Raw genomic sequence first — 22,822 nt, forward strand, 5'->3', positions numbered from 1 at the left:
GAGGATTCTTTGTTATTAAAAACAACTACCTCTCTCACTGCCTAAAAGGACTTTCAACTTAAGGTGTTCATCTACTAGGAACGTATTTGTAAAATTCAGATATTACCAACAAACCGTTTCTCTCATTCACCTGCAGTCATAAATTTCCAGCAGCAGATTCACACAGGCTAATATCGCTGCAACCGCCTCCACGCTAAACTGACGTCACAGCCCAAACAGCTCCGGCGTTTGTAGTCAGCGTGTAACCGCACTGATTTCTCTGCAACTCCGCAGCATTTCTACAGCCTCAAAGGAAGAGAAGGTAGTAAATCTTTCTTACCGTATTTTTGAACCACTATTGACTGTTTCTCCTACTTTGTGTTCAGCCTTCAGTTAAAGGAAATTACTACATAATAGCGGTTCTGTCATTTAACAACTCACTTGACTTTAACTAATACAAGCATATATTAACCACGCTGCCAACTGTGTTACAACTACTTTTGATACATCTGCTGTTTGTGCATTCGCAACAATATTACTCACTTTTGCTTGTGGTAATGGACTAAGCTGTTTTCTGATTATATCTCTTTATGGTATTTATCAGTTATTTCATATAATCAATATAACACCGTTTCTATACCTGTATGAATTATTTCCTGAGCAACACCACAAGACTTTAAGAACTCTTTCCTTCAATAAAGAGTTTAGACAGTCTTGTGTTACAAACACTAAATTTGGCTTCAACACTGCAGTTGTGTTCCACAAATTTGTTTAATCCTTATAGTAAGTGGTAAAGATCTATGAGGGATGCAGGAAGACAGGCGATACTCTGTAAGTGGTGATACTCAGCGGCGTGGAGGCTCCTCTTCATCCGATCTCCGTAGTACACAAAAAATTGAATGGCAAGTACCACATTCAATTTGGGGTACCTTGCATTCCTATTGGTTGAAATTTTGAAATCAGCCAATAGGATTAGAGCTACTGAAATACTATTGGCTGTTCAAATCAGCCAATAAGATTTCAGTAGCTCTCATCCTATTGGCTGATTTCAAAATTTCATCCAATTGGAATGCAAGGTACCCCAATAAATATGGTGTACCTTGCATTCAATCTTCAGTGTGCGGCGCATAAAGAGGAGCCTCCACGCCACTGAGGACCGCTGCCGCTGAGGACCGCTGCTCCGGATCCACGCATCAGGGAAGCCAGCTCTGCACTTCTGCGCCACCTTCGCTCCGGATGAAGATAGAAGATGATGAAGTTGCCTGGAAGAAGACCTTCTCTGCCGGACTTCAGGAACAGTGAGTACCTATTTGGGGCTTAGTCTTAGGCTCTTTTTTTTAAATTAGGGTTTTTTGGGCAGTTAAAGAGCTGATTGCCCATACAAATTTTGTTTTTTTAGAGTTAGGATTTTTTTATTTGGAGTTTTTTTACTGTTAGGGGGGGACTTAGTAATTTTTACATGTAAAAGAGCTGCTTAACTTAGGGCAATGCCCTACAAAAGGCCCTTTTAAGGGCTATTGGTAGTTTAGTTTAGATTAGAGGATATTTTATTTTGGGGGGCTTTTTTATTTTCATTGAGGTATCAGATTAGGTTTAATTTGTTTTATTTTTGATCATTTTGTATATATTTTTTCTGTAATTTTAGAATTTTTTATTTTTGGGAATTTTAGGTTAATTAGGTTTATTGCGATGTGGGGGTTGGCGGTTTAGGTGTTAATATTTCTTGCAGGCGTTGTTTTTGTTAATACTTCGTATGGGCTGTTTTTTTTTGTGTTATACTTCGTTCGAGGGGTTAGGTTTTTTTATTATTTAGTGCGGGCGGTTACGTGTTTTTTGTTATTTCGTGCGAGCAGTTGCATATTTTTTTTTCTAATGCTTCGTTTGCTTAAGTTGAAAACAGGTGGATTCCGAAAGAATTCACCACCTTGACATTTTCGGAATCCACCTGGATGCAGCTTCGCAGCCAACATTCCTTTGGGGATGCGTGTGCAACTGGCGATGCAACGGACTTGTTTTCATCCATTATAGTATAGATATGGATGAAAATTTAATGAAGTCTATAACAAACTACATTTTAAATTATATTAAATAGATTATAGGTTTTAGAGAACAGACAGCAGCAGTAGGAAAAGACAGGTTTAGTAAACAGCAATATCTTACACCACTCACAAGACAACACACAAAACAGCCATCAGCACAAACCTAAGGCAGGAAGAGACTCTTTGACAGCGAAGTAAGGTGAGTGAGATGGGACAGAAAAAATAGCAGAAGGACCTGAAAAGAGAAAGCAAAGTAAGAGTAAAGTTACAGGATTCATGTATCTAGAATTAAGTTTAATATTTGATCAAATGCATTGAAAATATTATTTGTAGTCAATATAAGTGTGTTGTCTAATATTAGCAGTGACTTGATATTATTCCACAAAGAAGTAATGATGGTAAAATGTGAAATTAAACAACCAGCAATGGGCCAGATTTACACATGGCACACAATTTTTTTTAGCTGAGCGCAAACTGCACTCAAAGTAAAAATTAGTGCAGCCAGATCAGTGCTATGGGGCACGCTAAAGAAAGTATTTTCTATTTATCACTTGCATGCTATATATATATATATATATATATATATATATATATATATATATATATATAAAAACGTATCACTTGCACGCTATATATATATATATAAACATTTAAATACACACACATGCACATATATATATAAATATATATATATATAAATACATATTGTCTGTGTATATAATATATATATAAATACATATTGTCTGTGTAGAATTTATAATATATATAAAAATGAAGATAAATGGTAAAATTTATTGTCAATCAGTGCTTTTTTCTTTTTTGATTGCATATTGTGATTAAGGAACGAAAAGACTCAAACGTTATTTGTTTTTACAGTTCAATGTTTTTGTGTATTTTTATGTATTTGTGTATTTTTGCTTAAATATGATATTTTTATGATTACTTTTAGAAAAAATAGCATAAAAAACAACATTGGTAGGTGATAGTCTTTCTGATATTCCCATCTTATAGCTCATCTTTCTGCTCAGCTAAAAATAACCATTACATAAAAAAAGTATTTTAATCCTCTCAAATACACATTTAAAATAATTATTTGTCTTTTTTATATGTTGTAGATATTTTTCATAGCACCTGGAAAGCTATATTTGGAACAGCATGACAAATTGAATCCCTGCAATTAGGCTGAAAGTCCCTAAGCGTTAAATATATAAATGCTTTGTTCATTAACTGTCCAGATATTTAAGTTTCCTACATATAAATAATTTAATAATAATTCATTTTTGTAAGAAAAGCTATTTAGTTTTTTTGATTTTTTAGAAAGTTTGCATAACAATTATACCCACCTATGCTAGGATTAATTGCAGTGGAGGTTAACTACCCTACCATGATTTAGGTTAGGTTTTTTATTTTGGGGGATGGGTTTTACTGTTAGGGGGTCTTTGTATTTTTTTTCAGGCAAAATAGATGATTTCTTTAGGGCAATGCCCTACAAATGGCCCTTTTAAGGGCTATTGGTAGTTTATTGTAGGCTAGGGTTTTTTTTATTTTGGGAGGGCTTTTTTATTTTGATAGGGCTATTAGATTAGGTGTAATTGTTTTAATTTTGGATTATTTTGTTTGTTATTTTTTGTAATTTAGTATTTTTATTTTTTGTAACTGTAGATTTAATTTTTTTTTGTAGTGTTAGTTTATTTAATGAGTATATTAATTTATTTAATTGATAGTTATTTTAATTTTAGTATAATAGTAATGATAGTTTAATTTATAGTTTAAACTTTTTTTAATTTCCCAGGTAAGTTTTTATTTATTTTAAAATACAGATCTTGTAATTTTAATTTAAAGATAGGGGGTTGTTAGGTTTAGGGGTTAATAGTTTAATTTATTTTTTTGTGAAGTGGGGGCTGTCAGTTTAGGGGTTAATAGGTTTATTTAGTGATAGTGATGTGGGAGGCTAGAGGTTTAGGAGTTAATAACTTTATTTAGTGGTGGCGTTGTCGGGGAGTGGCAGAATAGGGGTCAATATCTTTATTATAGTGTGGGCGATGTTGGGTTTTTTTTCGAACACTCTCTCCCCATTGATGTCTATGGGGAGAGCGTGCACAAGCACATCAAAGCAGCGCTTGGATTTTGTGAGGTATGGAGCTCATCGCAACCATATCGCACGCACAAGGCGGCTTTTCGAAAACTTGCAACGGCAGCCCTATGGAGGGTGAAATAACGCAACTTTTGTTGCGTTCGTTTTGCACCCTCTATAGCGCAAAACTTGTAATCTAGGTGAATGTTAATAATAATCTGATAAACAAGTTTAGCACCACATAATAACCATATGCCAAAAAGGGAAATAAGTAAAAATAAAGATATCATTAAAAAGATATGAGATCATTTGGTTGAAATAATATTCAGTTTCTGTTTTCAATATAGTTTAGATTATGTTCTTAAGGTAAATTATATTACAGGAGGCATTATATCTCCTAAACAAATTAACAAAGCATGTGAGATGGCTTAAAAATATTTTGAAGAGTCAGAAGAAACTCTTGATGCAATCTAAGCAGCCTGATATGTCTCTCTGTTGAGTAAGAGAACAAAAAGAGTGTGAAAAGTGAAATAAAATTTGAAGAAAATAATTGTGAGACCAATTACCCATTTCCCAAGAGAATTGGGCACTATGCCTCTGAGGACCAGGATGATATCACAGTCAAGGAGATATTTGATTTTAGGACTGTAAGAATCATTCTGAGAAGAAATAGGAAATATGAAACCCAATGTCTAGGTCCAAAGGGGACTATTTCTGATGCTTCTCAAACTACAGTCTTGGAAGTTGATGCCTGAAATAAGAAACAGGTCTACCATAATTCAGCAATAAATGAGCAAATAGCTCTGAGCACTAGAAAGTGCTGAATTCATTTTGTGTGATAATTCAAAGAGGAGGGAACACGCAGATTTGCAATAGCTTTGAATTTCATGGATTAGAAGAGTTTTAAAAAATGGCTTGCACCTGTTTTTGCTGAGTTTTCAATTTCAAGGCCAATGGAATCCACCAAGACTTTCATGGTTTACATTTTTTTCCCCATTTGATAGAGGTAATTTAATTATTTATCTAATTTAACAGGCTTGACTTCTTGAAAATCAGTTATGTCCAATTTCACACAATATATATTGGGCCATGCACATGCTCAGTTTGAATGTTAATAAACACAATGGTTTCCTGGTTTAATAAAAAAATTAAAAATCAAATCAGTTTTAAATTACGAAACTTTCACACAGATAAAATCAGAAGAATGCCCAAATATATTTACAATTAAAAGGAAATTAAACATTATATAAATACTAGATATAATGATGTATTCATAGCACAGATTAGACTGAGAATACCAAGCAGATATATTTTTAAATGTTATTAGTTGCTTAAATACTCAATGATTACGTTTAAAGCTTCAGTTTCTATATAATGGAAATGTCCTCTGAAACATAGGTTTCTGTAATCTAATATTTTTTGATGAGGAGATTTATGATAGATAAAACAGCCAATAGCTTTGTAGAATTTAGCAATGTTAAAGTATTTGTACATATTTATAATGGTTTATAGTCCCATTAAGTGCTATATTCCATACAGTCATCATGTGCATATTTTATCTATCCCTAATTTGTCTATAGCAGGAGAGATTAAACAAGAGAAGCCTAGGTTTCAACATGGCAAGTCCCATAACTTTATAGCAACTTTATAGGGGAACATGAAAAGCCATAATTAAAGAAAAAATAATTGTATAACTCAATTGTTTTTTCATTTATTTATTTTTATATGTGGTGATTTTTTTATGCTATTATTTAATTCACATGAAAATGTAATTAAAACTGTCTAAAACATATAATAATAATAATAATGACAATATTAATAATAAAATGAAAAATGTGTATTTGTGCTGCTGCTGGCTTGTACCAGTAGCACCAGTTCAATTTTAATTTTTTGTTTAAGTTGAAGATGTAATGCTGCTGCACCTCTGATGCCCTGGAGTGGAAATAGTAATTATTATTTTTTTGTTTAACAAACAACTTCCAAAAAAATTGATTAATGGATATTGGACAAAACAATATAATTATTTTTTTGTTGTTGATCCATCCAGATGAATGACTCATCTGAAACCATTTTTTGTGTATGATAAACTATCTAAAAGCACAATTTCTTAATATTGGATAATAAACATTGTGCACAGACAAATAAATAGATTCACACAAATTATTTGCCATTAAAAAAAAGTCTAAAAAAAAAAATGTTGTTTCTTCTTTTATTTGTTCATGTGGTCTTTAGAGTTAAAATCCATTCAGCCACTATTATAACTAGTGCTGTTGCTATAATCAAGCAGCAACATAGAAAGGTTGTTGGGGTTTATTTCATTTTTTTTTATGGTTCGAAAATTGTCCAAAAACAAAAGTTAAGCTTACATACTTGATGGTTGACAGAGGAATCAACTGACAAGGACATTTCTGGATTGTTATTAAATAGTTTTCCACGTATAGAAAAGCATTTCCCACCTTCATAGTAACAGTTTTAACTGCTTTAAAGAACCACCTTACTTGTTTGTTGTATGTATTTGTTCATTTATTGACTCTTTAAAGGGACTGCCCTTTTATCATATTTTGGTCAAATGCAAAAAAATTGGCAAAAATTGACTCATTTTAGAATTTATCCAAAAACGGATGGACATGGTTACTAGATAACTTCATAAATTTTTTTTCATTTCTTCACAGCAGCTCCAGACAGAATTTCAACAATTTGTAAGCAAATTTCAATTATACTAAACAAAAATAAGTATGACATTGAAACAGAACATTAGAATGAGATATTTGCATTCGTAATGAATACTAGTACGTTAATGAAAAATGGATATTATTTTCGTTTCCACTAAATGAATATCCGAATGAATGCATCATAAAATTTCAAGAAAAAGAATAAATACTGACAGAATTTCATCAGTATTCATTTGTTTCCTTAAATGGTTAAATACTTATGTTTAGCGTGCTGAAAAGCTGCGCAAACCTACTTCTCTTCTTCAAAGATCCCAGCCTTGCTAATAGGAAAAAGGTCCTTTAGCGCAGGCATTGGGAGCCTCTGCACTAAGACTCCTATAATCTGGGTCGGGGCCAGTGGCGTCACTAGGGGGGGGCGGGGGGGGCGGCCCGCACCCGGGTGACACCATAAAGGGGGGTGACACCACCACCAGCTGTGTTAGTAAATAGTATTTGATTTTGATTGTATTTGTAAATGTTATGTTACTGTTTAACTTTTTATTTCTGAATAGTAAGTGATTGTGTGGCGTTGTTGTATTACTTAACTTCTTTAATTAATGTAATATAGTACATGGGGGGGGTCCGACTCCGTCCGTCCGTGTGAGTGACCCAACCAACGTATGTAACCGTGACGTCAGTGACTGACTGTGATCAATCTACTGCTCCAACTCCATTAGACTAGACTCACTCAGTAGAAAGGAATCAATCATCACTCTAGTCGGAGGAGCAGGGGCAGGACATGCAGCCACAGACAGACGGTCACGTTCCTCAGCAATGTCTGGCTGCTGACACAGTCACAGTGACTCACATGCAGCACCACCCAGTAGGAACGTGACCGGTCCGGAGATGAACAGGGCGCAGGCTAAGTCGGGGGAGGAGCAAATAGTCACAACACTAGTGACTGCGCATGCGCAGGACTCAGGAGGAAGACGACGTCACTATAGAGAGAGCGGGAGCAGCCGAGAGCGGGACGACGTGCTGCGACACAACTGTAGGCAGCAGGCAGGCTGGTAGGGCGGCAGCAAGCGCCAAGTGAAAGTGAACCACGTGAAGCAGAAGTAACTAGGGTAAGTCACTGTCTGTCACTGTCAGTGTGTGTCATCATTCATGATCTCAGTGCTGTGTGCGGGGGTGTCAGATGTCCATGTCGGTGTGTGACAGTCTGACTGACAGTGATCATCATCTTGATCTTCTTCTATTTCTTTAGTAATCTGTCTGATCTATTCTGAGATCAGGTGAGGGTGGGGAGGTGGTCTGGTGGTCTACACGGTATGATACACTGAGTACTAGTACTAGTAATCAGTAGTAAGCCTGGCCAAAAAGTCACACAATCGATTGAAATTCATTCATATTTACAATTGCTTTATTGCTTACAACAATGTGATTGTGATTTGTGTATTCATTATCATTTTCTTTTGGGCAAGCCTTTAAAATGTAAATATTACTATGATCACATTGCTTGAAAGTTTCAGTAAGTAAGTGTAAGGCTGGCCCTTTAATCTTATCAAATAATTGTTTTGTTATCAATAATCCTTCCTGGGAAAGGCATTTAACCAGTCAGTAAAAAAGAAATCTCTCTCCCCAGAGGCACTGAATTGTGTTTCTGTCATTAGGTTGCATTGCACTTCTAGAGGATTTTAAAAATCCTCTGGAAGTGCAATGCAACCTCCAGGAAGGATTATTGATTTGATAACAATTATTTAAAGGGCCAGCCTTACTGAAACTGTCAAGCAATGTGATCATAGTAATATTTACATTTTAAAGGCTTGCCCAAAAGAAAATGAATACACATTGTTGTAATTAATTATTGTAATTGATTCAATCGATTGTGACTTTTTGTCTTACATACTGATTACTCAGTGTATCTTACCGTGTAGACCACCAGACCACCTCCCCACCCTCACCTGATCTCAGATCAGAGACAGATTAGAAATAGAAATAGAAGAGAAGATGATGATCACTGTCAGGAATTAATATTATACTCATTAAAAGTCAAATAAGCTTAAGGCATTCTTTTTAAATAGTTGAAACTTTCAGACAGTGGACATAAATCAGACATACATGATGATAAATGAAGATCACTGATGTTAAAACCCAAGTCCTTTCATTCCCACTAACCTGAAGATTCCCATAGAACCAACTATTCAGACATCTTATAGTGCAATTCAATGCTGACAGGAAATTGTTAAATACCAATTATTTTGAAAAACAAAAAGTAATTTTTAAGACAATTTCATACATTGCCAGTTCTCCAGCAATTCTAAATTAAATGAAATATGAATTATTTGTTCCCCAGCTAAGTATTTCCCTTTGGAACCCTGCAAAACTGCAATGGGCTTGGTTTTTGCTATATAATGGCTTTTTGCTTAGACCTCAGCATATGCTTGGATCATCATGTAGGTTTGTGCTGACCACTTGGTGCTTGGTTCAGTTTGTGCTTTTTGTGAAACTTACAAGTCCATTCCAGTACAGTAGCCACTAGCCAGCGAATGGGTGCAACTGCATATAGCACACACACCCCGGTCCCTAGTAATGCCCTAGATAATTTGCTGGTGCCACGTGCCATTGCCAAAGGTCAGGAGGAGTTAGCATTTGCACAGTTCAGTGATTGCATCAGGATGATGATCAGTTCACTACGCATTGGCAGGAACACAGATATTCATGTCCAGGAGGTCTTATAATTATAAATCTCCCTTATTTCCATTAAGGAAATGCTGGCAAATAATGTTAAGATGTAAAATTACTTCCAAGTTCCAGGGACAAATAACTGGAATATCTGCCTGATGCTGATGGTCGAATGGCAGATAATGATTAATCTGTGCAATTCTACTTTCAACTAAGCTGTAGATTTGTAGCATGTAATTAAATAGTGATTTCCAGCCCCTTCTCCCATTAATAAGGTCTTATAAATGTATTTGTATTTGTGTTATTTAATTTATTTCAGTAAAGTTTAATGTTACAGTTACACATGGCATGGGAGTGTATTTGTTCCTGTTTTATTTTGTGTTATTTAATTTATTTCAGTAAAGTTTACATTTTGAAAAAACATTTATCTTTCTAATTAATTTTTTTCATGTATTATTTGAAGGTGTATGTCAAATTGTCACTACTATTGCTATTACATTCAGTGTTATATGGGAGTTACGATTTAGGAGTAACATTAGAAAAAAAAAAAATTAAGTGTGGGGTGGGGGGGGGGGGGGGTGACACCATGAGATACCGCCCCGGGTGACACCAACCCTAGTGACGCCACTGGTCGGGGCTCTGTGAAGGAGAGGAGCGGGTTAGAGCAGCTCTCCAGCACGCTAAATGTAAGTATAAAGTGAACAAGTTCACCTGTAGCTTTGAAAAATGTACATTCGTTTAACAAAAACGAATGTAAAATTTTAAGGAATATTCAGTATTCATTTATTATAAATGAAACAAATACTAAATAGTACGGGCAAAGAATATTAAAGGAAACTAATTTCCATAAATATTTGTTCCAAAAAATTTGGCAGAACCAAATTCTTTGCTATTTCACCCCTCTAATAAGAATATAATAGCACAGTCTACATTCATCAGTATGCAAACAGATGTTCATATATATTTAAAAAAAATAATGACCCATATATGCTATTATTTATAGGGACAAGAGCAGAAATTAACCCCTTCCCGCCCTTATGACATTCTATGCTGTCCTAACCCCACTGGGCTTTAGCGCCCTTAGGACGGCATAGAACGTCATAGCTATTTGACTGTACTGAAGTCAAAACTGCTTTCTGAATGGGATCGCAGGTTAGAGGGCATGCCTTGCATCTTAGGCACTCCCCTGCAAGAAAGACAAAGACTGAACTGAATGTTGTGTATGTTGTGGTCAGCTTATCTTATCTTACTTGCTTGTGTTACAGTCAGTCCCTCCTCAGACACTGATTTGCCACATCCCATACTTGTGCAAGCCTTCAGGTAGAACTTGTACTTTGTTGCACCGTGAAGGTGAGGGATTCTCCAGTTGACAGTCGATGGGTTTGTTATGTTGATAATTCTTAAGGTTCCAACTTCATCAGTGTCATTAACTTAAAAAATAAAAACACAATGATGTAAATGTATTAGTTTAACATAATGACAGAAACGGCAAACAAAACAGAAAATTGTGAAGCTCACACCACTTTTATTTAGTGACAGCAGTAAGACCAATCAAAAGGCTATTCCTGTCCCTAGTCTCTATGGCATCGGCACCTTGTTACATAGGTACCATCACTATAGCTCATTACTAGGGTAACCAAATTGCCACTTTAAAAAATGTCAGGGTTCTTATAATGGAACATTATTCAAAACATTTCTTTAAACAGCCCTGACATATGTATTTTTCATATGTCTTCCTTTTTAAAGAGGCAATATGGTCACCCTACATTAACCCTAACTGCAACCGACATAAAAAAATAAACAGGGTTGTTATTATTTTAGAATTGAGACAGTGACCTTGATATTTTTACAGCTAATCATTCAATAAAATTAGGTGTTTTTTATTTTTTGCAAAATCCTAGGCTGGGTCTATTTGGTACAGAGCTGCTGATATTTTAGATTTTTAAGATCAAATATTTGGGGTCCTACACTGGTGCTACACTGATTTACTGTTTGTGTAAACTGCTGATCTAAGTATCTGTTAACTGTATGTTAATTATCTAATTGCTTATTTATCTTATCATTTTATCTTGTTATCTATTTAATTCTTAATAAATCATTATATGATCCCTATTTAAGTTTGTGATTCTGGTTACTTATTCTACTAATATCACCACCTAAAAGAAAAAGTGTTTTCCCGTTCAAGCAAGCCAGCAGCAACCACCCTGCTCAAACGCAATCATTTTTAACTCCTTAACCCCTTCCCCCAAAAACACTATTAACCCAGGCAATACCCAGTCCCCAGTACAATTAATGATATGTTGAAGTCAGAGTAGGTGGGGGTGTTTTCAGTGAGAGGGAGGAGAGTCCCTTAGGTAATAGATTTGGCATTAAGGTGGGGGATCATATTAAGTGTAAACTGGGGTGGGAAGAAGAGGTAAATAAAGTTCTGGGGAGTTGGGGCAAAGGTTAGATATTATTGTGGTGGGTGGTTTATTCAATGCAAATGATCATTTGTTTTTTATCCTGTGCATTGAGTTTCATAAGCCTAATGCTAAATGAAAAAATATTGGAGATGAAGAGCAACCCTACTTTTTGAAAAGTTAAAAAGTACATGATAGCTGTCTATTGACCATGCCTGAGAGGCTATATAAGGGGGGTTCTAAATCTGTTGAATGGATTGCTAAAAGGGTCTGTAGCATCCAAAATTCTTTATGATAGTGAACAGATGATCCCACAAAATGTTATCAATGGTCTTCTCTGTATCCAAACAAATGAGACAGGACTCTGTTTCCCTCCAAAAGATCTATAACTTGAATACCAGTAATTTCCTAATATAACTAGCAAAAGTTCTAGATTTCATAAAACCTGTTTGATTGTCTGAAATAAGGGAAGGCCATATAGGAGCAAGACAACTGTCCAAAACGTTCATGTATATTTTATGTTCTGCAAAAGAGTTGATTGGTTGATAGCATACTGGTGTTCTATCATTTTTCTCTACCCCGTTAGATTTTGCTACTAGGGATATTGTGCATGCGGAAAGTACGTCAAGAGCATTCCAAAGAGGTTTTAGGATCAAGCGCTGACATCGTTTGCTCATGTGCATTATCATCGGTACTAAAATCTATAGGATGTTCTCTCATTTTTAGCTACCGGTTATATTTTGCTACCAGGGCTGCACTCAAGGTGGGAGCGGGGCTTTTGCCCCCACAAAATGCCACACCTTCTGCTTCTGATAGTGGGTACTAGCCTTGTATACTTTAGTGACAAGTCCAGATTGGCTCCTCCAATCATCAGAAAAGTGCAGAGAGTTTGGTCACTGAAAAATAACTGCAGCAAACAAGGTATTTAGATATTCAGTAAGAATTTACATTCAACTGGTATGTTAATTTATTGCACAACTACAGAAAAGTGTTGTCATTAAAAGTGATCATTTCCTTAAAGGGATAGAAAGTTAAAAAATGAAATGTGCACAGGTGCATTTCAATTTGAAATATAAGCATTTTTGCAATATACTTCCATTAGCAAAAATATTTCTAGTAAAAGTTATTACGGTTTTTAAGCGTCATATGTACATATCCTGTGAGGGCCTGTGCACCAGTATTCAAAGACCATGCCTGCTCTGAGAGCTAGGGGTGGTGTGCGTTGTTTCTGAAGACTCTCTGAGAAGGTGTAATTTTCAAATACTGGTGCAAGAGCCCTCACAGCATGCCACTGAAAAACATTAATTTTTACTAGAAGCATTTTTGCAAATGGAATTATATTGCAAAAATGCTACTATTTCAAATTGAAATGCACCTATGCACATTGAATTCTTTCCCTTTAATTTGTATCATATAAAAATGTGTACGTACATGCTAGAGCCTGTGTTATACCTGACCCTAAGGCTGTTTGAGTCTGTCTCCTAGCAGCAGTGAGATAATGATTGTGTTATTTACTGATTACATCACTGAAGCTAAGTATCTATGAATTGTTTAAATTATCTATCTTTCAATAATCTGTTGTTCTTACCTAATTGTCTAATTATTTCTTAAAGGGATATAAAACCCATTTTTTTTTTCTTTCATGATTCAGATAGAGCATGCAATTTTAAACAACTTTCTAATTTACTCCAATAATCCATTTTTCAAGAATGTAGGTTTAGGGTCCAGCCCATTTTTGTTCAGAAACTCTGGGTAGCACTTGCTCATTGGTGACTACATTTAGCCACCAATCAGCAAGCGCTACCCAGGTGTTGAACCAAAAATGGTCTGGCTCCTAAGCTTACATTACTGTTTTTTTAAAAATAAAGATACCAAGAGAACGAAGAAAAAATGATAATAGAAGTAAATTAGAAAGTTGCTAAAAATTGCATGCTCTATCTGAATCATGAAAGAAAAAATGTGGGTTTCATATCCCTTTACCAAACATTAACCACACACAGATTACCCACATTACAATGTGTGATAGAGATGGATCCTGTATACTTACTTATCTGGTGCTGCAGTAAATAGTGGGTAAGAATGCCATTAACCTTCCTTGGAGGTCCCCAGGAGAGAGTGAGCGAATTCTGGTCAGAGTTCATAATTCGCAGGAAGTGCGGCTGTTCAGGCACTGTGCATGAAAGACAATAAGACATCTCTAAGCAGAAATACATAGGTCAGTTATGCAAACCTCTCAACAGGATCATGTTATAACCATGTAGATCAAATGTCATAAACAGCCCAAGTTATGCCTGTCCTGTAAATGAATAATACTTTACCAAAATAGGTAAGGATATGTGCTTAAGAAACATATGTGATTAAAGGGAAATATTTGTTTGCAATAAACAGCTTTTGGGCACCAGTTATCAAGCTGATTTGTGCCCTTGCAGGGCAGGTTCGCTGATGTGATGCTTGCTGTAGGGATAGGCGAGTGTTTTGTAACATTCAAAAAATGAAAGTGTTTTAACGCATTTGTTCCTCATGAATTTTAATTCTAACATTTGTTTAATGTAATAGTATTTCTAATGCTCTCTTTAAATGTAATATTCAAATTATGCAATATTCGTTATATATACACATTTGAATCAATAGGTTTGTATATATTATGTATCATTTTACTAAATTTCCACATGAACTTTTGAACTTCTGAATAGTATTTGTTAAATCAAATGTTACATTAAAAATTTAAAATGTGGACATTTGATCTATATATGAACATTAGAAAATGAAAGTAATATTTGAAAATTGGTTTAACGAATGTTAAGAGGTTTTCAACATTTTTTTTGTCCAAAACTAATGTCTACAGGAGTATGCGATGAGCCAAATGAATTGTACTTTCGACACATTCACCCATCCCTAGCTTTCTGCAAGTTAAGCAGCCACTTCTTCATTTCTGAGCTAGAACAGCCCAAACTCGATCCTTTTAGGGTGATTGACAGGCACTGCTTAACAGACAAATTGAATGAGAGAGGGGGGAAGCACTGCGCAATGATTTTCTTGTTTACCGCGATCACGGGAAGACAGGTTTTGTAATTCAGAACCTTCTCATTTTAATAAATGAGGACTGTTTTGTTTTAATTTTTATCTTGTTGGTGGCTCATAACCAATATGGCAGAAGGTCCTGTCCATTTGCATCCTCAATTCACACATACTCTGAGAGTCATCGTAATTTGTCACTTATTTTCCAGTCATGCATGAGGAGACTTTATAAGGCCTACCAGTATATCAATATATTATTGGCAGTTTGTGTGCATGAGAACGTTATCAGAAAAACACTAATAATGTTTCATACAAGCATATCTTCAAACATAACTATACTGCAGAAAACACTATTAGAATTTGACATGTTAATTTCAAATTCCAGTTTGATGTAAATTTAAAGGGACTCTAAAGTAAAACTTAAACTTCCATGATTCAGATAGAGCATACAATTTAAAAAAAAAAAAAAAGTATTTACATTATTATTTATACTCAGTCATTAAAATGCATATTTTTAATGCACTAGCTACTACTGAGCATATATAAGTTCACACATATATGAGTCAACTGTGATTGGATGATGGCTGTCACATGATACAGGGGACAGTGAAATGGAAGTAATCTCATGGAAAAATTTAGAATTTATAATTACTTTGTTTTTGTTTTTATATCCTTTGTAAAAGAGCATACCTAGGTACACTCAAGAGAAAGCACTTGTGTGGAGAACTAAGGGCCAAATTTACTAACTGACAGACAAAGTTCCCTATAGGGAACCTGTCCACCCTTCCTCTCAGTGCTTCTTAGTCCGCTGCTGCTTTCCATATGTGACGCATCACCAGCTCTCACGCTACCTGACAATCACCTTCAACAAACGAGTTCAGGTTGATTTATCTCTGCCATCTCTGAGTTCGTTTGACCACTGCCATGAGTGAGCATGCACCTCAAGGGCTCCAAAACACCATTCACTGCTTAATACATTGAGTCCTATGTGTTTAAACTCTACAAAGTCCCACTTGGGAGCCACAACCATTGCAACTCTCAGGCAGAACACAGACAGTTTGCCTATCAGCATATAGTTACCAATTACCGGTTATGTCCTATTACCGAGCAGAAATCCTTGCGGCCCCCCTGCTGGACTTAAACTATTCATGTGTTTAACAAAATAAAACAATGTTTTAGGCCAATGTTTTTCGATTCTGTCCTCAGGGTACACTAACAGGCCAGATTTTCAGGATATCTGAACTAGAGGGCAGGTGACATAATCAGCTGATCAGTAACCATGGCTATTAACCTGTTTTGAACCACAATGACTATAATAAATAATGTCAGAGAGAAAAAACCTGTGTGTTCACCTCCTTCAGATGTGTGGAATATAACAGGTGTACTTTCAGGTCCGTCTCCCTGGGTGTTGAAGGCTACAACAGACACCTGATATTCACAAAAGGGATCAAGTTTTGGAATTAATCCCCATGTTTTCTGTCCAGGAAACACTAAAACATAGCTCCCTGAGTGGTGTTTTCTTCCATCCAAAAGGTTTCTGTTTTTTTTATAGATTAGCTGGGCAGAAAAAAAAAAAGTAATAAAATGTCACCAATAAAGAATTCACTTCAGTGTTAAAGGAGCTTTAAAGGGACAGTAAAGTCAAAATTAAAGGGTCATGAAACCCAAAATAAATTATTTCATGGTTCAGATAGAGCATGTGCTTTTAAACAACTTTCCAATTTACTTCTACTATCTAAATTGGTTTGTTCTCTTGGTATCTTTTGTTGAAAAGGATACCTAGGTAGGTTCAGGAGCTGCTGATTGGTGGCTGCACATATATGTCTCATGATATTGGCTCACCCAATGCATCCAGCTAGCTCCCAGTATTGCATTGCAGCTCCTTCAACAAAGGATACCAAGAGAATGAAGCAAATTAGTTAAAGGGACAGTAAAGTCAAAATTAAAATTTCATGATTCAGAGCATGCAATTTTAAATAACATTCCAATTTACTTCTGTTATCAAATTTGCTTTGTTCTCTTGATATCTTTTATTGAAGAGTAAAACTAGGTAGACATAAGAGTTCAGGAGTGTGCACGTGTCTTTAGTTTGGCAGAGTTTTGAAACATTATTTGTAGCTTTGTTTTATATATATATATATATATATATATATATATATATATATATATATATATGTGCGACATATCTTGACAATTTGCACAGCTTTTATTTATTTATTTATTTTAAAGTTATTGATTTTGTGCATGCTCAACAACAAGCATATGCCCACTATACTGATAATGCCCCTGTTCAAAACCCTTAGGCAGACATAAATATATCTCTATGGTATTGGAGTACATCAGGATAAGTGTGCACGTGTCACCTTTTAACATTGCTAAACGGTTTTAGAAAAGGTCAGAAATGTGTTGGTTTTCTATCTCTCAGAACTTAAAATGCACCCTGCTGACTCCTCAAGGCTAACTCTGCTGCATACCTGTCCCTGATTGTCTTTATCTAACAACTGTAATACAATGTATTTTACACTAGCATAATGACAGTGACTAGCGCTGTTGTCTGCAGACTCAAGCCTGTATTATCTCCTCAATATAAGACAAGTAGTGAGTAGAGTTTTGCTATTGATAAACAAGATGTTAATTTGTTTGAAAAGCATTTAGACATGGCTGACATGTTATTCTATAGCAGCACAAGAGAAATGTCTTGTAAATACAATGGGGCCAATTTAACATAGTGCGAGCGGACATGATCCGATATTGCGGATCATGTCCGCTGCACATACGCTGTCGGCATTTATCATTGCACCAGCAGTTCTTGTGAACTGCTGGTGCAATGCTACCCCCTGCAGATTCACGGCCAATCGGCTACTAGCAGGGGGTGTCAATCAACCCGATCATATTGGATCGGGTTGATTTCCAGCGATGTCTGTCCGCCGCCTCAGAGCATGCGGGCAGGTTATGGAGCAGCGCATCAATCTCCATATGGAGCTTGATAAATATGCCCCAATGTGTTTACTGTCTCTTTAACATCAAAAGTTGTATTATGTCGTGTTTGAATTGTTTTTATATACGTGTTGTTGCGCATCGCTGGTTAAAAATAGCCTTGGATCCTGTATAGATTCCCTGATCCTTTGTTTTTGAATCTTGACAACATTTTATTAAAACAATAGTGATTTGATTTATTTTTTATTACATTTTAAAATATATTTAAATGTACATTAAAGGGACAGTCAAGTCCAAAAAAAACTTTCATGTTTCAAATAGGGCATGTAATTTTAAACAACTTTCCAATTTACTTTTATCACCAATTTTGCTTTGCTCTCTTGGTATTCTTAGTTGAAAGCTAAACCTAGGAGGTTCATATGCTAATTTCTTAGACCTTGTAGGCCACCTCTAATCTAAATGCATTTTGATAGTTTTTCACCACTATAGGGCATTAGTTCACGTGTCTAATATAGATAACATTAAGCTCATGCATGAGAATTTATCATGGAGACAGCTCTGATTGGCTAAAATTCAAGTCTGTCAAAAGAACTGAAATAAGGGGGCAGTCTGCTGAGGCTTAGATACATGGTAATTACAGAGGTAAACCGTGTATAATTATAACTGTGTTGGTTATGCAAAACTGGGGAATTGGTAATTAAGGGATTATCTATCTTTTAAAACAGCAAAAATTCTGGTGTTGACTGTCCCTTTAAACAATAGTTTACTGCATATGAATATATTCATGGTATATGCACAACACTGCAAAAGTTCTGCAAATAAAATATGCTTTTTATGTTTCAAAAGCATTTAATGTATCATTTTATTACCAAAATTTTAATTGACTTTTAGAGGCAGTTTAGAGGCACACACTTTGAAAAGCCTCTTGAGTATTCTTCTATCTTATCTTGTCTGATATATATATATACTGTATATATAAGGTCTGGAGTATACATTCTAACTGCTCGTAGGAATTTGAAGAAAAAAAAGTTTCAAAGTTAAATTGTATTAAAAGTGGGAAATATTCATGCACATTGCAGTGTATGTTTATTATGTATAACAAAACATTTATGATTAATTCAGTTTGATGTTTATATCATTTTAACCTTTTTAGAATCCTGTGAATGACTTTAAAGTGAAGGTAAACTATGATGAATGAAAGCCCGTTTTTTAAAAATACTATTAAAAACAGGGGCACAAAGCAGCCGTTTTGATTAAAAACTTACCTTTGTTCTTTTCACAGCCAGAGCAGCTTCCCCCTCCTGGAAATCCTCTCTTCACACGTCAGCAATGACTAATCCGGCTTCCTCCAATCACGGCTTTCCCCCCAGGGTAGTCATTGCCTGAAGCCATGCTGTGATTGGAGGAAGCCGGAGTAGTCATTGCTGACGTGTGAAGAGAGGATTTCCAGGAGGGGGAAGCTGCTCTGGCTGTGAAAAGAACAAAGGTAAGTTTTAAATCAAAACGGCTGCTTTGTAAACTTTGATGAATGAAAGTGCCCCTGTTTTTAATAGTATTTTTAAAAAACGGGCTTTCATTCATCAAAGTTTACCTTCACTTTAAAGTACTGATTTTTTTTTGTTACTAATGTTGCTTAAATTATGAACTTTTTATAATCTTACCCCAAAGTATTGATATTCTCCTTTAATAAGCTCTTAAAATTTGCTTTCATAAAATTGTAAGAAATAAAAATCTCAAGATTAGAAGAGTTAAAGAGAAATTAAACCTTTTTTTTCTTTCATGTTTCATACAATTTTAAACAATTTACCAGTTTACTTCTATTATCAGATTTTCTTTATGAGTTAGCTGAACACATCACATGAGCCAATGACAAGAAGCATGAATCTGCAGCCACCAATCGACAACAAGCTCCCAGTAGTGGATTGCTGCTCCCAGTCTACCTAGGTATTCTTTTCAATAAATGATACCAAGAGACCAAGGCAAATTAATAATAGAAGTAAATTGGAAAGTTGTTAAAATGCATTATCTCATCTGTTAGAATCGTGAACGTTTAGTTTTGACATTACTGTCTCTTTAAAGTGATAGTAAATTAAAGCTCAACTATAATCCTATTCTTAATTTATATTATTTTTGATCCTTTCCTACATTTATCTGTTTGTTTGTTTGTTTTTTTGTCAGACAGGCTAACGTAATGTTATTACTCCTTTATTATATTTCTATAGCCCCCTCTGGCCGCCCACAGCAAAAGAATGGGTTATTTTTTTTTACTGAGGTGACATTTTCACGTCTAGAAGACCAATAGGCAATCTAGCCATACGGCACTTCTTTGAAAAAAATAAAGAAAACAAATTAAGAAGTGCCATAAGGCTAGATTGCCTATTGGTTTACAGGTGATTGTGTCTTCTAAGTAAAAAAACATAGTTTTGCTGTGGGCGGCTGGAGAGGGATATAGAAATATAAAAATAATGGAGCGAAAGCATTGCTTTAGCATGTCTGAAAAGGAAACAAACAAAAAAACAATTAATGAAGGTTAAGATAAAAATAATGTAGATAATGATAGGATTATAGTTGAGCTTTAATTTACCATAACTTTAATGAATTTATAACGACAATATTTTATTTTTTGACAAAACATATGCAGCTTAAAATAATGTAAATATGTCACCCATAAAACACTGGATCATGGGTCACTCTTTACCTTATAACCCGTGAGGTGTCCTCGTACTCTGTCCTGAGTAATCCCAGTCCAGGTAACCTTTGTTAATGAAGAGTTTAAGACTTCCACACGCACATCCTGCGGGGCAGCATCAGGAGCTGGAAAGACACTTATCATGTGCATTGATTCAAGATGGTGAAGAAAGTAAACAATACAACTGGAAAACACCATCAAACAGGAACAAGGCAACCTCTTTATATTATGAGTAAGGGTCAGATATATGGACTCATTGACCTGCTTAAAATATCATTAAACTTATCTATGTTCTTTCATGATTGCATACAGTTAAAAAAAAAAGTTTCCAATTTATTTCCGTTATCAAATTTACCTTGTTCTCATTATAGAAGAGAAAACCTAGGTACTGTATGCGGTCATGTGTCTGCAAACCTATACTGCAGCAGTTTTGCAACAATTCTTTTGAGCACTAGGTGGCAACAGTGTCTGCACAATTTATAATATTGTTGTAAACATTCTTGCAAAACTGCTGCCATATAGTGCTTTAGACATTTGCACACTCCTGAGCATACCTACCTGCTTTTCAACAATGTAACCCAAGCGAACAAATTAAATTTGATAATAATAAAAGTAAATTGGATTTTTTTTTAATGTTTACTGTGCTATCTGAATCATGAACAAAACATTGGGCCCCTAAAAGCCTGATCACTGGTACCATTTGTGGTACTGGGAGGGATTTATTTTTATTGGCTATAAGGCTGGTGCACTGAGGCGTGACACAACTTTTGGTGCTACACTTGTCCTATTCCTGTATGACTGTCAGACAATATAAAAGCCAGGCTCAACACTATCCACCTCTACTCTCCCCCTGCACAGGCTCTAACAGTTGTTTTTGAGAGATAGCACACCATGTCCAGCTGCTTGTTTTATTAATGTTGTTGCTAGTAAAAGTAGTACTATTATTATTATTATTACTACTACTACACTTTAAATATTTGTTCTTCATCTATGGTCCAGTCTAATTAAAACTTTTACTCTTGGTTACCTTATGAAATGACTTCAGCACAACACTAGTAAAACTAATTCACTAGTCTCCAAAGACACAGGTTAATTTAATATCTAACTTTTTAACCCAAACTTGCCCAGTGATGAAATCCTTTAAAGAGACAGAGTAGTCAAATCTAAACTTTCATAGGTAAAATCTGAGTTTAGCGTTCTAAATTAACTCAGATTCAGATAGGGCATGTCATTTTAAACAACTATCCAATTTACTTTTATCATCAATTTTGCTTTGCTCTCTTAGTATTCTTTGTTGAAAGCTAAACCTAAATAGGCTCATATGTTAACTTCTAAGCTCTTGAAGGCCACCTCTAATCTCAGTGCGTTTTGAGAGTTTTTTACAACTAGATAGCGCTAGTTCATGTGTGCCATATATTACCTAGGAGTCAGCACTGATTGGATAAAATGCAAGTCTTTCAAAAGAACTGAAATAAGGGGCAGTCTGCAGAGGCTTAGATACAAGGAAATCATAGAGGTAAAACGTGTATTAACATAACTGCGTTGGTTGTGCAAAACTGGGGAATGGGTAATAAAGAGATTATCTATCTTTTTAAACAATAACAATTCTGGAGTTGACTATCCCTTTAACATGCTAGCTCAAAATTATATCTGCTACATCTATTATGATTAAATGTACTGGGTGGGCAGTACAATATATGACAAGTCAGGAAGGTACCTACCACCAGGTAGATGGACAAATTCTCTAAAGACTGATCTGGTCTTGGAGAGTCCTAAAAAAAGGGATTCTCCGTACTACATAAATATTATAGTTATTGGAGTTGGTCTGTTATAAAGGTCATGTGTCTCTGGAAATAATATCCACTGCTAGTAGGATAAACTTTCTTATGACAAGAGCCTCAGTACTAAATGATAATGACAATTGAACCCCATAATGTAATAAAGAAAATGAGTAGCCGTGATTATTTACTCACTGTCTTCTCCAGAGTACTCAGTGTGCACCGAAGGTTCAGGGCCAGCTCCCATCTCATTAACAGCCTGGATACGAATTTCATACGGTGCAAATGCTGGGATGTTCTTTATGGTGAACTGAGGATGCTTAACTTTCTCATGGTGCCAGTTGGTCTCCACGCCCTGGTGACGCCAGCTGACTCTGTATTCCATTCCGGGGCCATTATGCTCCTCTGGCCCAAGAGGCTAAAATAGACAAAATTGTGAGTGTACAGTTTTTCATTATGCAAAAAAGGGAAATCCCAAGGGGAGATGGGGGGGAGGGGTTGTTAAGATGAATGCGTTCCAGACTGAAAAAGTGATCAAACATTGCAACACATTACTTATCTTTTTATGTT

The 22,822-nt window shown here is 35.4% G+C and overlaps 1 protein-coding gene across 3 annotated transcripts in view; it reads right to left on the reverse strand.

Annotated features, from left to right (window-relative positions):
• Positions 1-22,822, reverse strand: part of CHL1 (cell adhesion molecule L1 like) — a 214,426-nt gene that overhangs the window by 52,862 nt on the left and 138,742 nt on the right. For all 3 annotated transcript variants that reach the window (XM_053720933.1, XM_053720932.1, XM_053720934.1), the window contains 5 exons: positions 22,448-22,670; positions 20,484-20,599; positions 16,201-16,405; positions 13,878-14,000; positions 10,679-10,858 (listed from right to left, as the gene is read on the reverse strand). In XM_053720933.1, coding sequence (XP_053576908.1) covers positions 10,679-10,858; positions 13,878-14,000; positions 16,201-16,405; positions 20,484-20,599; positions 22,448-22,670 — 847 coding nt within the window. The remainder of the gene's footprint in view (positions 1-10,678; positions 10,859-13,877; positions 14,001-16,200; positions 16,406-20,483; positions 20,600-22,447; positions 22,671-22,822) is intronic.

The sequence above is a fragment of the Bombina bombina genome, chromosome 7 (assembly GCF_027579735.1).
Source record: "Bombina bombina isolate aBomBom1 chromosome 7, aBomBom1.pri, whole genome shotgun sequence".
NCBI lineage: Eukaryota > Metazoa > Chordata > Amphibia > Anura > Bombinatoridae > Bombina > Bombina bombina.